This window comes from Fusarium odoratissimum (genome assembly GCF_000260195.1).
Source record: "Fusarium odoratissimum NRRL 54006 unplaced genomic scaffold supercont1.7, whole genome shotgun sequence".
Lineage (NCBI taxonomy): Eukaryota > Fungi > Ascomycota > Sordariomycetes > Hypocreales > Nectriaceae > Fusarium > Fusarium odoratissimum.
Genome location: NW_022158693.1, coordinates 980,104 through 995,215, shown reverse-complemented (window position 1 = coordinate 995,215; position 15,112 = coordinate 980,104). Strand labels below are relative to the sequence as shown.

General features: G+C 49.3%; 6 protein-coding genes across 9 annotated transcripts; 3 read left to right on the top strand and 3 right to left on the bottom strand.

Moving 5' to 3' along the window:
• Window positions 1–2,415: 2,415 nt before the first annotated feature.
• FOIG_05621 (guanine nucleotide-binding protein subunit gamma) lies at window positions 2,416–2,752 on the top strand (the record flags this gene model as incomplete). The annotated part of the gene is made up of 2 exons (XM_031204316.1): window positions 2,416–2,576; window positions 2,632–2,752. 2 exons carry the CDS (start codon window positions 2,416–2,418, stop codon window positions 2,750–2,752), a joined length of 282 nt encoding a protein of 93 aa, XP_031066145.1.
• Window positions 2,753–3,979: 1,227 nt separating this feature from the next.
• FOIG_05620 (selenoprotein W-like protein) lies at window positions 3,980–5,083 on the top strand. The gene is made up of 2 exons (XM_031204315.1): window positions 3,980–4,427; window positions 4,485–5,083. The coding sequence occupies exons 1-2, from the start codon at window positions 4,338–4,340 to the stop codon at window positions 4,791–4,793; spliced, it is 399 nt and encodes a 132-aa protein (XP_031066144.1). The 5' UTR covers window positions 3,980–4,337; the 3' UTR covers window positions 4,794–5,083.
• Window positions 4,962–8,520, bottom strand: FOIG_05619 (serine/threonine-protein phosphatase PP1). Of its 4 annotated transcripts, XM_031204314.1 has the most exons (6): window positions 7,667–8,520; window positions 6,906–7,243; window positions 6,381–6,782; window positions 6,011–6,310; window positions 5,927–5,955; window positions 4,962–5,828 (listed from the first exon to the last, which is right to left on the bottom strand). In XM_031204314.1, the coding sequence occupies exons 2-6, from the start codon at window positions 7,083–7,085 to the stop codon at window positions 5,813–5,815; spliced, it is 927 nt and encodes a 308-aa protein (XP_031066143.1). In that variant the 5' UTR covers window positions 7,086–7,243; window positions 7,667–8,520; the 3' UTR covers window positions 4,962–5,812. The 4 variants fall into 4 exon arrangements, with proteins under 4 accessions (XP_031066143.1, XP_031066142.1, XP_031066141.1 ...); XM_031204313.1 differs by having other exon boundaries at window positions 6,906–8,453; XM_031204312.1 differs by having other exon boundaries at window positions 4,962–5,955; window positions 7,667–8,453.
• An 878-nt stretch (window positions 8,521–9,398) lies between these two features.
• On the bottom strand, window positions 9,399–10,116 carry FOIG_05618 (uncharacterized protein). The gene is made up of 2 exons (XM_031204310.1): window positions 10,033–10,116; window positions 9,399–9,922 (listed from the first exon to the last, which is right to left on the bottom strand). The coding sequence occupies exon 2, from the start codon at window positions 9,872–9,874 to the stop codon at window positions 9,563–9,565; it is 312 nt and encodes a 103-aa protein (XP_031066139.1). The 5' UTR covers window positions 9,875–9,922; window positions 10,033–10,116; the 3' UTR covers window positions 9,399–9,562.
• Window positions 9,514–10,452, top strand: FOIG_05617 (uncharacterized protein). The gene has a single exon (XM_031204309.1). The coding sequence runs from the start codon at window positions 10,005–10,007 to the stop codon at window positions 10,317–10,319; it is 315 nt and encodes a 104-aa protein (XP_031066138.1). The 5' UTR covers window positions 9,514–10,004; the 3' UTR covers window positions 10,320–10,452.
• FOIG_05616 (NuA3 HAT complex component NTO1) lies at window positions 10,362–14,568 on the bottom strand. Its single transcript, XM_031204308.1, has 3 exons — window positions 12,871–14,568; window positions 11,792–12,819; window positions 10,362–11,740 (listed from the first exon to the last, which is right to left on the bottom strand). Exons 1-3 carry the CDS (start codon window positions 14,317–14,319, stop codon window positions 10,741–10,743), a joined length of 3,477 nt encoding a protein of 1,158 aa, XP_031066137.1. The 5' UTR covers window positions 14,320–14,568; the 3' UTR covers window positions 10,362–10,740.
• Between the last annotated feature and the right edge of the window lie 544 nt (window positions 14,569–15,112).

The following is a 15,112-nucleotide window of genomic DNA, read 5'->3' as shown; positions in this document are numbered from 1 at the left end:
AGCAAGGTATCGTGACTGCTGCGCCGTTACCCAAACCATTTGCAGAAAGAGTCTGTGTCGCCAAGACGGGTCTCATCTTAATGACTAGCAGCATTGGTGGATCTCGTTGGTTCCTCTTAGCAAAGTCCTGACTTCATTAGTAGCCATGAGTATAATAAAAGAGTTGATAATTTAATAAAACACAGAAATTATGAATAAAGAACCCAATGTGTGTCGCTATTGTTTGTTTCTGAAGGCAACATATCATTTCTGTTTGATGCACTTGCTCTTGTTCTTCACTTCTTGGATGACCGTAACTCGTAGAGGACTCGAGAATCAAACGTTTCTCTCAGCCCAGGAAAAGGAACCCCTTTATGTATGCAGGCCGCTACTGCAGCGTTCCGAGAGCGGGAAGCGACAGTAGCAGAAACAGAGGCTCTGAGCGTCTCGAACTCCATAGAAACTAGAGAGCGACGTAGTAGGGACGCGTCCAGGAAGGGGCTCACAAAATCCGTGAACGTTATGTGGTGTCGCAAGCTTCTGTAGTGGTATTCGGTTCTATAAGCTTGCGCGCAGCCGAGACGAGACGAGCTTTTGGGTGACCAAGAACGAGCGAGCTCGGCCTCTGTTTTGTTAGCGGGCAATGTTTCCGTACCTGGACCTGTGCTTTTCGAGCTTGGACTTGATCAACATGGCTTTCTCTCTGCCCCATTATTGAGATGAATGGGCGTATTGCTTTCAACTCTCGCGTTCTGGTGGCAGATCTTCCCGCTTTTACCGATTGACCAAAGTTTGACGGAATCCGTCTTTGGTGGCTTTGGGTGATCTCATGGAAGACCTGGTAGATAAGCTTAGAACCCAAGGTAAGTAACCAGAGGTAGTATTGACGCAAGAGGTTGGAAGTCAATGCCATTCAACCTCCCCTATGTCAACAAAAATCGAAGAGATTCACGCGGTTCCCTCACTCGCTCTGGCTTCTTGGCTTGGAGGGTTGCTGATTCAGGTTTCTCCCCTCATAATTTGAAAGGCAATATCAAGTGCCTGTAGCTTTGCAGCTAAGATGGCTTCGGGGCCAAATACGGTTCCGCAGGCCCCACCAAAGCCAACCACGCGCGTTCTATGGCTCAATTGGAAGTCCTTTTGCCATGGATGCTTGTCTGCAATAAGAGGAGCATAATTAACTCGTTAGCTATGAGCATAGCACAGCAGGCAGATCAGGGGCTAGGCCGGGCGAGGCTGGACTCGCTGTTTTCAACGGGTTATTGGAAGGTTGAAACTGAAAGCTACCTACCTGAAATTTTGTTACTGTAGAAATCTGCTGTCGATATGTTCCATTCTGAATCAATTGGCTCCATCCAACGTCCTGAAGATAATGTCTCGTCTCCTTATCCCGTTGATCATCACATCAGCCCCTAGCAAGGTCTAAGGTCCCTCAACGGGGGCCCCCAGCAGCTCCCCCCTACCCCCAATTTTCATGCCAGGGCTCCCGCAGCACAGGAACAGAAGGAAGAGCCACAGCTTCAAGTGCACGAGCCACCAAGCAAATCCGCCTAAGGAAGTCCCCAGACGGGCAAAGAGTTATCGAGCACTCAGTGGTCCATTTTCGCCCAAAAGTGGCTCCACTAAGCGATCTAAACCCAGCTTGTCCTAATGCTGGTGCTGGTGCTTCCCGCAACTTGGACCTGCTGCTGGCTTTGGGTTAGGTAGGCCGTACCTACCTAGCTCGAGGTTTTCCACTGCAGTGCAGTTTCCCCCCCTACCATGCCCCCAGGCCAGGCCAGGTCCTTCCCATCACATTCTCGCTCCTGCTCTGCTTTGCTCTGCTCTCTACCACCAACTTCACCAAACCTTACCTTCCTTTCCACTTGCACTTACACTTGCACTTCCACTTTCCCTGGCCTCTCACGACGGACCCTTTTTTCTTCTCCTTCACACACCCGTTCCAACCATCATCACCTTCCGAATACCCTCCCGACTGTCGATCCTCTCATTCTTGTCTGCGTACTGAACCGCTTCGCAAGCTCCCACTGTCATTTATTGACTCGAGTCCGACTCTCCGTAAGTCATATCCTACTAGTGATCGAATCCTCGTCGCCGTCAATCAGGGGCAAGCGACAATTGCATATAGGTGCTACAACATGGAAATGGGCATCGGCAGAATCAACCAAGTGACGGACGATGCTCCCTTGGACTCGTTTGTTCCGATTGCGATGACATTCACCCGAGACAAATTCGATTGACGCGATTCGCCGACCTTCCCTGATCCGCCTTTTGCCCATCTCGCGATGCCTCGATTACGCTTCGAACTCAACGATATCACTCCAGCAACGCGCTAATATTGAAGAATTACAGTTCTCAACGTACTCGCGCGCCTCATCGCCGTGACTCTCCCTCCGAAACCGCTCTCACTCGCCCACCTCGGCACCCCGTTCCAAGATGCCTCAGTATACTTCTCGCGATGTTGGCGACCCTTCGCAAATCAAGAAGAACAAGCAGTCGATGGCCGATCTGAAGCTTCGACGACTAACCGAGCTCAACAATCGTCTGCGCGAGGATCTTGAGCGAGAGCGTATTCCCGTCAGCACAGCATCAAAGAGGTGAGTCGATCGTGTTGATTCCACACCAACGCATCAGTAACTAATGTCGTAATAGCATCATTGCCTACTGCAATGGCACTCGGGACTACATGGTCCCCTCCGTCTGGGGCGCTGTTCCCAAGGGCGAGGACCCTTATGCGCCGCAACAATCTGGCGGCTGCTGTGTGGTCATGTAATGCCACCCGCGATAATAATTTTTCCTTATTACTGGTTACCAAAATCAACAATTACGCAATGTCGGCAATGATTCAGCGATTAGGAGGTGGGCCGCAGTCAGTTTTGATATGTTTGTGACGCATTTAAGGGGAGTAAACCAAGGAGAACTGAGTATGGGATACTCGGATGATGGAGGCGAATTTGGCCCTGGATACCGAAGCGCTTGCTAGCATTAACACGACGGCTACTTGGGAAGCTACCAGGAACGACTTGCCCTATTGACGAAGCGACGCGAAGCGCGAGAAAGAGGGGAAAAGCCCATACACAAGATCCAGCTGTACCAGATGGACCCAGATCAAGATACCCCAAGATACCATACTATTTGAGCGGGTCATAAAAGCCAACAGCGAGAGCAATGGAGCCATAGTTGATGAGGAGGCTGGACTGGACTACAGCGATTTAATATTTTTGTCTCCGCACATTTGCCTTTCTTCCTGCTGGAAGGGAGGGACATGGATGTTGCTATGAGACCAACGATAAGGGGGGGGGGAGAGGTTGAAGCACCACTACGACGAGTCTGGGTCTAAGTCTGGGTCTTAAGAAACGGTTTATGGATCGGGCTCTTGCGCGAATGTAATAATTCCCCTTTTTATTATCATTTTTCTGTTATCATCTTGGTGTCATTTCCATCCAATGTCGTGTACGTTCCCCAAGCAAATATACTTTTTTATCTATGATTTGACGACTTCAATTCTTGCAACTGTTGAACTTGAGGCTTTGAGATATGAGTCTCAATGGTGTTTAAGCTCGGTTTTATAACTCATGACTTTCACTTCATCATCTCTGTCCCGAGGATAAATCACTATTTCACATAGTGTAGACTGACGTTTTCAGGACTCAACTTTACGCCCATCCGACCCGACCCGTGCAATTCTTCCTTGTTACCTTTTGCTAATAGAGGTACTTGGGATTTTACAACAACTATGACACAAGGTACCGATCTGTAGCAGATCTTGAATATCATTATATACTCACTTTGGCTACGCCATAACGAGTACTGCCACTCACGCTTCTAGCCTGTATCAGCCATCTATCATAACTTATGACGAGGTGTTCAAGCGGAACCAACTATCTACCTCAGCATGTCCCGCTCTACTAAGGCACGCAGTACACTATGGGAGTACCTGATGTACCTAAGCAGAAATCACAAAGTGGATCACCTGGGTCGAATTGAGGCGTTCTCGACCGCGGGGCTTGCATATAGATATGACTGGGCATTCGCATTAACTGTAACTGGAGGGGCAAAGAATATCCCCTCATACAGGATAGTATACAACCAATTATCAATCACTGTCTAAGGCACCTCAAGCCATTAGGACAAGGTTCCCGTACTCTTTTACTGTCTCGATTGTTCCCTTCAAATCCCAATGATAAGGTCACCTTACTGGAAGATTTAGTTGTCGAACTCAAGCTCGGAAGCCTCAACGCCTCAGAGTTTAAAAACTCAAAGGTCCAGCCCGGCCAAGCCAAGAATAGACCACGACGTTCCCGGAAACGACTGCATAGCATAACAAAACCAGCAACTGAGAGACGGCGGCAAAAACCATGACAAGCCAGGCGTCGACGCAAACGCCTCTTCCCCGCGTTTCTATCCAGTTTTGCACGCAGTGTAAATGGATGTTACGAGCTGCCTATGTAAGTTGACCGAATTGACAGCCTGCTAGCATGTGACGAGAAGTTAACGCCCTTCAGTATGCTCAAGAACTCCTCTCCACATTCTCAACAGGCCTCGGAGAGGTCGCTCTTCAGCCTTCTACAGGCGGGACTTTCATCGTGACTATCACGCATCAAGCCCCTGGTGCAGGCATTGCTTCTACAAAGACCCTCTGGGATCGACGGGAAGATGGGGGCTTTCCTGAGACGAAGGAGCTCAAGAGGAGGGTGAGAGATGTCATTGAACCAGGAAGAGATCTAGGCCATGTTGATAGGGATCACGGGAAGAAGGAGGAGACAGCGAAAGACAAGCCAGTTGAGACGGAGAAATGTGAGGATTGTCAGTAGCATTTCTCAAGCATCTGTGGCCATGACCTGGCTGGCTTATGACAGGTGTAATGAATGCCTTCACGTGCGGCATTCATATTGATAACGCCTCTTGCTGTCCAAGTCGAATCCTCCCTTATGTAGGTGTAAATAGGTATAGTTAAACTTACACGCCTACGTGATCGTCGTCTGAGGAGATGAGTATTCTTGTAATTTCATCACAGCCATTCCGTAGTCATCCTCACCCTTGGCGTATGCCGAGTTACGAGTACTATGAACCACATTCATCGCTCACGCAAAGATAATACGACGCGATCTTCATCACAATTCGTAGAGTAATTACTGTTCGCTCCAGCACCTTATTCTTCTCCTCTTCCACTACCTTCGCTATCCCTTACCAAAATCAAGCAACGCTTTACCCTCCTGCCCACTCTCCCTAAACCCATCTAAAAGCACAAAACGTATACAGAGGCCGCTCTTGAGCAACGAATAAGACCACACAAAGCTCGTCCATGAAATGCAACATGGCCGTAAAAGAAAACGCTCCCAGTCAGACAGATTAGCAGTTGATGGATTATCTTATCCTTGTCATCACAAATCAAGTGAGAGAATACCAGCCTCTCGAACTGCGTATGTCCACGGGCCAGCCTACGCGGAGCAGACATAGCAAGGTCGTCTGTCCCGTGGATCATGTGTGCATGGAATCCGAGAACTGTATGTGCGCGTGTGCAACTCAAAAATCAAGTTTTGTCAATGTTTTATCTGTGTGTGGAGCTAAGAAACAGCCGTTTGTCGTTATCAAGTTCGCATATAGGCATTAGAGACGATTCGGGTTTCGCAAAAGTCAGCGTCGCGTCCGGCGCCTCTTAAGTTCCGTCACCCTCCCAGTGGACCAACATTCCCTGCCACCAACGGTGGCAAGGCTAGCTGCGAGACGGCGGAGATTGGGGGTGCGCTTCGATCGAGACAAGTCCCGAGTCGAGTCGTTCGTTCTTCGTCGCGGTTGTCTTTCACCTTAGTCGAGGAGGTGGGATGATCGTTTAACGTCGGCCGAACCTGTTGAAAGCACATTGTTGGTATAAATTCTTCACATCTTCTTCTTGCGAGGGGAGTTGATTGGCGTGCTAGTGCTGCCAAGAGTGGTTGGAACATACTTTTGCTTCTTTTCAGCGGGTTTCAAGATCTAGGAAAAGCATAATCAGCATGTTTGTACCATGGTAAGCATTGTCAAATCTCACCTGAAAAGAACACAGCAAGCTCTCGTCGACACTCATCATTGCACCAGCATTGTCAAATTCACCACAGTAGTTGGGCGCACTGAATAGCGTGACCAGCTGGCGCTTGGAGAAGAATTCATAGCCGTCCTCAACAACCTGGTGAGCTCGGCAGATTAGGTCCATATCATGTTTCTGAAGGAAGCGCGAGACAACATCCGGACCGAATGTGAATGAGACACCACGGTCGTTTTCGCTCCAGCCAGTAATATCCTTATCTGGATCAGACCACAAGAGATCGCAAAGAAGACCGCAGTCAGGGATCTAGAGATCTGTCAGTATCTCTCACTCGGAACAATTTGCGCCTCCATCTCGCGCAGTCCAGGCTACTCACATCAGTAGGTCGCATGACACGGCGAATTTGCTCCATAGAGTTGAGGTCAGGGCTGAGGCCACCGTGCATGGTGAAAATCTTCTCGTCGATGATAGCGGCGATAGGAAGGCAGTTGAAGCAATCGGTGAATGTCTTCCACAGCTTGATATTGTAGCGACGCTTGCACTCGTCGTAGAAGCCATAGATTCGGTTGATAGAGGCGCACTCGTGGTTACCTCGGAGGATGAAGAAGTTTTCGGGGTACTTGATCTTGTAGGCAAGGAGCAAGCAAATGGTCTCAAGAGACTGCTTACCTCGGTCGACGTAGTCACCGAGGAAGAGGTAGTTGGCCTCAGGAGGGAAGCCACCGTACTCGAAGAGTCGGAGGAGATCGTAGTACTGTCCATGGATATCACCGCAGATCTATTAAGGCACGGGCAAGTCAGCAAAAGGGTTTTCTTGATTGCCCAAGACCCAGAACAGAAGCGCCCATATCAAGCACCAATTCTCAGACCGAGGCAGCACGAATGATGGCCAAAAACATACCTTGATTGGAGCCTCGAGTTCGAGGAGGATGGGCTGAGAGATGAAGATCTCACGAGCCTTGGTGCAGAGATAACGGATCTCGGCCTCAAGTAGCTGAACTTGCTTGCCAGGTCGGCTGCCTCGCACCTCGAGTAGCCTGTCGATTATAGAGTCGAGATCGACCTCGTGTTGGTCTGCCATTTTGAGAGAATTTGCTGGCGAGAGGGTGCCCGCAGTAGAGTTAAGGGAGGGTCGCGTGGGGGAGGAGGAAGGCGGCAGACAAGATCGCTAATCAGAACAACTGCGGGGGTAACTTTGTCGACCGAAATATGATACCAGATCGATACACTTCGCAAAACCTGGCCGAGTCAGCCGGTGAAACCGGGAAGCAAGAAGATACAAGGCAATAAAAAAAAAAAAGAGAGACGTGGAAAAAAGACAAGTCGAAGAAAAATGTGTCCAAACTCGCAAACGCCGCGACCGACAAGAGGGTGAAAATTTGACGACGAATGGATGGACAAATATGAGGCAAAAGACAAGTTTGGGTTAGGTTGCGTTGCTTTGCGGGTGAGTTGCGTTGCGATGGTGGAACAACGAAACGAGAGGAGTCTAGAAAAATTGGAGGGGAAGCAGCCGAAGAAGCATGAAGAGAGAGGGCTGTGAGCGCGAAATGGGTACGGGAGGGGAACAAGAGGGGAGACGAGACGGCGCGGCGCGGGCGAGCGAGCGAGCAATGAATTGAATGGGGCGCACACCAGTACCAACGCCAAATGGTAACTTACCCGTGAAGGGATCACGTCTCTAATGGAGCGAGCGATTGGAGGATTTTGCGTTTCGAAAGATCGAAAGCGCAGAAGAGCAAGTTGATCAGCAATAGCAAATTGAGTCGTCGTTCGATATTGAATTGCAAAAAAGAAGCAATCAGATCACGTTGGATATGGGGAGAAAACAGTCGTCGTCGTGGTTGCCGCAGTGGGCCACCGACTTTGGTTGTTGATAGCTGTACCAGAAAGAGACAGGTAGGTACAGGGCGTCAGAAAATGAGGGGCGAGCAAGATGCTAGAAGCCAGAAGGGGGAGACAAAACACCGTCAGCGCGAGCGAGTTTTTGTTATCCTCGTCTTCTGGTCAAGCAAGAGTAAATATTGCGTCGACAAATATGTGACGCTTCGTCGCCTTTGTAGGATATATAAGCAGAGTGCAGCAAAGGGCCTCTGTATCGTCGATTTTGATGATTTTCTTTGAGATATGAGAAACGATGTTCTCTTCGCCTTTTTATTTATTTATTTATGTTATCGTCGTCTGGTCTGTTGGGGCAGCCAAAGCGGGCGCGATCAGGGAATTTGGAGTCGGGGGACGGAACACGGTGGTTCGTCAGTCGTCGTCTGGGGCCAAAAGGAAATGGCGGATCAAGTAACAAGCAAAGCAGCTCTTCACACAGACGAGCGATTTGTAATATGTTCGCAGAGAGTGTTGGCGATGTGGCTAACACGTGGATAGAGTCTTCGTCTCGGTCGTCGTCGGGTTGAGTTGAAGGGTTGAAGTTTATCTTCTGACCTGAGGGAACGGAAGGGGGGGAAGTTTTCCAATTTTTCCTGGGCTTTCACACTCGCTCGCTCACTGAGAAGGTGGACTCGTCACAACCACCAAACAGAGCTGACCCGACGCTTGGGCTTTGGGCTGCCTACACTAAATGGTACCTGCCCTGGTCTGGAAAGACGCTAGTACACAGGGCCCGGATGTGAACCTGGAATGGATGGACCTGGGACAAGTACGGGACTCGGGGAGCTGACCCTCAGTGGCACTCCGGGGATGGGGCTGCTGAGGGTAGCTATATTTTTAGTGGGAAGCCGCTATAAATTGCTTCTCTCACCTGCCCATGCCTCAGTGTGACCTGAGGTATCCGACAAGACAGGTGGACATCGACAGAATCTTGGCTTTTCTCATTGATCCAGTACATAGCATCTGCATATACAACAATAGAGACTGGAACGTAACTCATCTTGACATTTCGGAGCCCCTCTTCAGTTATTTCTTGTCGTCCTGGGTTACTTTGTCTCTTGTCTCGCTTGCTTGGCTCAAATCACCGTCTCATTTCCTTCTCGCTGTAAGTCTCATTTGCTTGCTGCCCGTTGGGTGCCCAGGTATGGATACCCTCACCTCATATCGCGTCTTGAGAAGCCCTAACTACTAAATAAAAACCTTGATTTTTTCTTGACAAGCAAGCTTCGCCAGGGGAAAATTGCTCCTTTCCTGTCACTAGGTAAGGTAGTTAAAAAAAGGGGCGTCTCAACTCTAGAGGCTCCTGCATAGCTTTAGCGACCGGATTCGTCGGCGCTTAAGACTAGAGCAGCAAGTAAGAGAACCCAAGTTAAGCAAACATCAGTTTCATCTGGCTCAGCCTCTCTCGGCTCTCTTAGCATCGGTCCCCAAGTCCCGGAGAAGAGAGGCTCTTTCCTTATTAGTTGATCGCCCTAAAGTTCGAGTGAGGAAGACGCTGTCGCGTGTGTAGGATGCGGATATGAGAAGCTGATTCGTTCGACATGAAGCGCATCGAGAACAGGGGTTCCTTTACTACCAGGATATGATACAAAGATAGACAGGCCCGCAAAGTCGTATTGCGATCGAATACGTAACATCCACTTGTTCCATTCCAGTTGATAACGGCTACGGCAGAGCTCACTCCCTGACTTCAGACTTAACAAAAAGTAGCCTCATCCACTCCTCAACAACTCCTCCATAAACCCCATGGGATTTCTCAATTGCGCATGCAAGAATCTCGCCACTCAAGCCCAAGGCAACACACAACGGCACATGTCCTTCCTTTGCTGCATGATGCTGATCCCTTTCGAGGTCTCTGTATGGAGGATCGAAAAACACCAACCAAAAATCAAGAACCTGGTGCATATGGAGAACTAGCTCTGCAGAGCTAAGCTCAGCTCCATCCAGAAGAGAAAAGAAGCATTGGGAGCTCCGATTTAACCATTTCATCCCACGTAAGCTCGATGAGCATGTCGGCTAACGATATGTGTATCACAGCTTTATTATTTAATGATTAGACGAGCCAGATATCAGAAAAGACAGCGAGACACCTATCTTTGTGCTACCAAAGCTTCTTCTTATGAAGAAAATGACCTCAAATTACTCACCGACCATTCATTTCTCTCTCGTCTATTGCGTCAGTACGCGTGCCCCGCTAGGACGCGCAGGAGCCGGTGTACACATACAAACGGTGATGCAAGCAAACGAATGGACGAGTGTGGCTACATCATCATACATCCAGACCATGATTCACGTGACATCACAGACAACCTCCATCATCACCGCCACTAAAGAGAGTTATAATACTTTTCCACATCATGACAGATATTCTCCATTATATCATGATCGAATTATGTCACCGAGTTTCCTATTTCCGCTCCGGGTTTCCCTTTGATCGTAAGGGGTTCCGTCAAAGCATGGTCGAGATATTGTTGGACTCGGTATTTGATGGAACTATGCTCCAAGAGTCATACTGATCGGTTCAGATTCCACGATCATTAATTTTATACATTTGTGTCGTATCCCACTAACCGTACACATTCTCAAGCCGCAATCCATCGCTGAGCTAAGTCCGTTAATTCCCATAATCCATATAGGAATCCCTCGCCAACGCCTTTTCCATCCCATGATTCCTTCTCAGAGGTATTAACCCTGTAATATTTGTTTCCCATCCTTCCCTTGAACGCCAAGCTCATTAGTGCATCTGTATGGCCCTTTATACTCTCTGAAATGAACCCGCATGACAAAAACCGCAAGCAATCAAAATGCGCCGGTTGTGATGAGCGTTTGCTTGGTATATGCCTATACGTTGAAGATCATTTTCTCCTTGTTGATGTCCTCCGCTTCTTTGCTTTACTCGCTCTGGTCTTACCACCCGCGGGTTCTACCTCCTCCTTCACACCTGCCTCAACTGTGGCAGATGCTGCAGCGTGGTCGACATCCATACCCAAGCCTTTGAACTCTTCGTCATCTAAATCTGTAAGGTCTTCGCTGAGCATGCGGATGGCATCTCTCCCGGCCCAGCGCTCTTCGAGAACAGATGTTCCCTTGGGGTCATGACCCTTGAGGTACCAAAGTATTCCTCCATCTGTCAGAGGATCCGCGGGTTCTAATCCAAGACTGCCGTTAGATTGTGGCGGTGTGGGAGGCCCCGATTGTGCCGGTTGAGGCTTCGACATATAACCATCTGTGTCGGGGGGTGTATTGGATGAGTTGACAGTGTTAGGGAGAGACTCGTGTTTTTCGACAGCACCTGCCTCTGCGAGATCAGATGTATCGACGTCAATATTGGTGCTGACCTCAATATTTCCATTATCTGAAGTAGTGTCCATCGCATCTCCACCCTCAGTGGAACTGGCCTTAACAGTAATTTGAAGCTCGGCATCAACCATAATAGTGTCGTTGGCTTCATCACTGAGGTCAGTTGGTTTATCTTGGCTCGTCCCAGTCAGTGGTCGGACGTCCACGCTTCTGTCAATGATGTTCTCCAGCTCCTTCTTCAAGCCCTCGAAAGGCTTTTGGGAGATCTCCGACTCGATTCGCAAGGCTGTCTCAAGGTGTGGCTGAACAGCCTTCAATATGCGTTTTCCCAATTTTCGGCGCTCTCGTATATCTGAGAAAGTGGTTTTAGCAGGCGGTGCGTCGACAGCTTCAGTTTGAGTTGCAACCGTAGATGACTCAGGCGGTGTTGTAGAAATACCAGTACTGATTACATCGCAAAGATCTAAAGCAAAGGACATTACTGTCACATAAAAGCGGGCATTGACACGGCTTTGAAGCTTGTCAAGACCGTCCTTGAAGAGATCTTTATCAAGTCTGAAATAATTAGTCCAAAGTCAAGATCAGCGGAGCAATATATGCACTTACGATATTGCCCTGTCAACAGCAGGGTTGAGAAGTTTCGCGACAGGGAAGTAACACTCATCCACAAATTCTTGTTCAAGTTCACCAGCGGCAACCTTGATCTGCTCCCGTTCCACAAGCTGGGCTGCAAGATCTTTGAGCTGCTCAAGCTCAATAATCAAATTCTCGGCGAATTCAATGCGTCTAGCAAGTCTGATCTTTCCGCTCGGCCCCATGGCTGCGAAGTCACGTCGCGTAAGCTCCATCGAGGAAAAGGACTCCATCTGAAGCTGCAGACGCTTTAGAAGTGCTGCTCCTCGACGGTTCTCACGCTTCAGGGTCCAGTAGCGACATGCCTGGCTCAGGAACTCCTTGCGTTTAGGAAATGCGAATCTTTGAATCGAAGCGTCTACAACTTCAAAAACGGCCTGTGGTATAATAGGTGCACCTGCAGGAGTTTTCCAGACGTTTTTCGGATTCTGGCCTCTCTTTTTGTCACCAACGGCTGCAGACTTTGTCCCAGTAAGCTGTGTTTCATCCGATGGCTGTTCTGAAAGGGCGTTGCGCTGCTGCTCTGCAATAGCATTCGCAACAGCGGTGTTATCAGCCCAGATACGATTCCTCATGGTTCTCTTATAGAATTTCTTGGCTGCCTTTGTGGCCTGTTGAACACTATGCTCTTGCACATAGTCAGGCGGGCAATGCTTATCACAAAAGGCCTTGAGCACCATACCGCCATCCAACACAGCGAGAGCACCCTGGCTAGTCTTCATCTTAAGAAACAGCCGGGATCTCCGCGCACAAGTGACATGAAATGCTTGATAGCAGTTCTTGTTTCCGCACTGTATGCACGCGCCCATTCGCTGTCGACAAATGTAACACGTCAATTTCCAACGGTTTTTCGGCACCTTTTCTACGTCCATGACTGGTTCCATGAACGTGTGGTTACCCAAGGAAACCTCAGGAATCCACATTGCGCAAAGCAGATGTGCCCACTTCGAGGAATTTGTTTGCTTGAACGCACCGTCGGTGTTGGGACAGAAGATACAAGTCTGCTTTGAGTCAATATAGCAACTCGAGAAAGTGTTCTGAACTAGACTTACAGGAACTGAAGGCCCACAGAGCTGGCATTTGCGGCAGAGCCACTGGCCTTCTGGGATAAATGGGACACCATAACATTCTTGATGAACTGCGAGGTTGCAGCCATCACAGAACACAATCGCGTTGGTGTTTTCGCAGTCACCGTCGTCGCAAATGGCGCATTTTGAGTCAGGCTCTTCACCCCCTTGCGGCTCACCATTTACAGCGGCGGCAGAGCTTGATCGCGGACGATGGGTTTGTGGAGGCTTCGGGTTCGGTTTTGGAATTCTCTTCTCAAGCACATGCCACTCCTTTTCGATCTTTGTCATAGTGATTTCGAAAACTTCGCGTGTTATAGCTGGAACGTCGTTTTGCCTGCGGTGAGCATTGTATCGCCCAAGCCAAATATCGTCTTGTTCATCCATATCATATTCGACACGACCGATCCGTGTACGGTAGACCGGCCCGTCAGACGCTGCCATAGCAGCATCGGTCAATTCTGCGTCATCTTCCATGGTAAGATCAGAAGATTTGATTAAAGCTTGCTCCGGGCGCAGGTAGTGGTCACTCTCCTGATAGCCGACATTACTCATTGACTTGTCGACAAAGCGAGCCTGGCCAAAAGTTTTGCTCTCATATAATTCGATGCTGTTGGTTTTACGATATGAAGGTAGTTTAAGATCCAGTTTCTCTTTCGGTGTCTGGTTTTGAATGGGTAGAATTTTAGGTGTTTTTGGTGTTGTGAGAAAGTCCAGCGGCTTACTGCTGTAAAAGCTGACCACATCTCGGGTCGGTCGACGAGGGCGCCGTAAAGGTGTATCAGTAAGAACATCGGCGGCATTCGACTCTGAGCGACCTTGAGGATTTGGTGTGTTTCCAGTTGATGCGGGGTTTGGTTGTCTCGATGGGGTTCGGGTTTCGTCCAAAGGTGTTCCGAATGCCTGAACCACTGATAAATCAGGTTGTTCTTGGGGTATGCCATCAACCTGTTCAGATCGCAGGATCATGAATGTAGCATCAATATCTAGGTTAGGATGGAAGTCCTCCCAGCTGCGCTCCTCGCGGGGCTTATAGTCTTCAGCCTGCTTCACAGCAGTCGCCATGGCTGCAGCTGAACCCCATTGCATTTCCTCCAAGCCATCATTGCCAGCAGCTCGCGTGCGAGCGCCTCTTTCTCGTCGAGGCATTATGGATGGAGAAGGGCCATTGATAGCCTCGCGCGCAGCTGCTCTTGACCTCGATACTGTTGATGGCCCAGTCGTATTCGGCGTGGTTAGCAAGTCAGCATCAGCGAAGCGACCACCGCCACCGGCCCCTCCTGGAATATATCGACGTCGTTTTGGTGGTGGTTCAGTTGCGGAGGCTGCCGCGAGGGCTGCTCTTGCAGCACGAGCAGCATTGGTCGAACCCGGAGGACGACCTCGACGTCTTCCGGTAACGGGTCGCCTGGGAGTCGGAGATGCCGGAGCCATCTTGAGCGAAGCTAACGGCGATGTAAACTTGAAAATCGAAGCGTCGCTGGCGCAAGCTTGAGATGGATAATCGCGTCAAGGGGGAGGTGGCGCGCAGGCTCGGTCCGAAGCTTGGCGAAATCACCAATCATTTGAAAGGCGCCATACACACCAGAGGAGCTTTCTTTATTATTCCCCTAGGATTTACGGTCAAAGGAAGACTTGTTCGGTGAATAAGATGATGGGATTCGCGACTGCAGAGGAGGTGATGTTCTGCCTCGGGCAAGGAACGCGTGAAGTTGGCGTGCACGGTCCCTGTTTAGTCAGCGGCATTCAGGGTGAAGGTTGACATAAAAAGGTCACCAGACTCTGACATATTTTCGCGCAATACAAGCTGCGACTTGCTCAGATTAAACTTTCAGTATGCTTCAACACTACTTGTTTATGCAGCTCATCTGCCAGTTTGTCTCTTTCTGGCTTAAGCTCATGGGCCGCATCTGCAACGTGGGGAAGCAGATCTAGCATTTTGATGGAGTTGCTTGATCAGATCTGACACAACTCATTGTACCTGGCATTGCTGGCCTCAAGTGACGTGGGATCTCCCCATGTAAAACGTCCTTGTTTTCGACTACAAGTAATGCCAAGATTTGTTTCCCCAGTTCGCAGATCGCCGTTGCTTGCTGGTGCTTGAAACCTAGTCAGGCCATCCCGATTTGGAAATAAACTGGGAGAGAAATCTCTTGACCTTATGATGAGCATATGTTATCTGATCCTAAGCTTGTCTATGCCTGCATTCATGTGCTTGAGAACTTTT

Coding starts and splice junctions, on each gene's coding strand:
- FOIG_05618 (XM_031204310.1), bottom strand. CDS start 9,874: ATGAAATGGTTAAATCGGAGCTCCCAATGCTTCTTTTCTCTTCTGGAT.
- FOIG_05616 (XM_031204308.1), bottom strand. CDS start 14,319: ATGGCTCCGGCATCTCCGACTCCCAGGCGACCCGTTACCGGAAGACGT. Junction 12,820..12,870: donor TCTGTGGGCCTTCAGTTCCT/GTAAGTCTAGTT, acceptor GACTCAAAGCAG/ACTTGTATCTTCTGTCCCAA. Junction 11,741..11,791: donor GCTGTTGACAGGGCAATATC/GTAAGTGCATAT, acceptor TAATTATTTCAG/ACTTGATAAAGATCTCTTCA.
- FOIG_05619 (XM_031204311.1), bottom strand. CDS start 7,085: ATGGCAGACCAACACGAGGTCGATCTCGACTCTATAATCGACAGGCTA. Junction 6,783..6,905: donor AACTCGAGGCTCCAATCAAG/GTATGTTTTTGG, acceptor GTGCCTTAATAG/ATCTGCGGTGATATCCATGG. Junction 6,311..6,380: donor GTGTCATGCGACCTACTGAT/GTGAGTAGCCTG, acceptor ACAGATCTCTAG/ATCCCTGACTGCGGTCTTCT.
- FOIG_05620 (XM_031204315.1), top strand. CDS start 4,338: ATGACAAGCCAGGCGTCGACGCAAACGCCTCTTCCCCGCGTTTCTATC. Junction 4,428..4,484: donor GGATGTTACGAGCTGCCTAT/GTAAGTTGACCG, acceptor AACGCCCTTCAG/TATGCTCAAGAACTCCTCTC.
- FOIG_05617 (XM_031204309.1), top strand. CDS start 10,005: ATGAAGAAAATGACCTCAAATTACTCACCGACCATTCATTTCTCTCTC.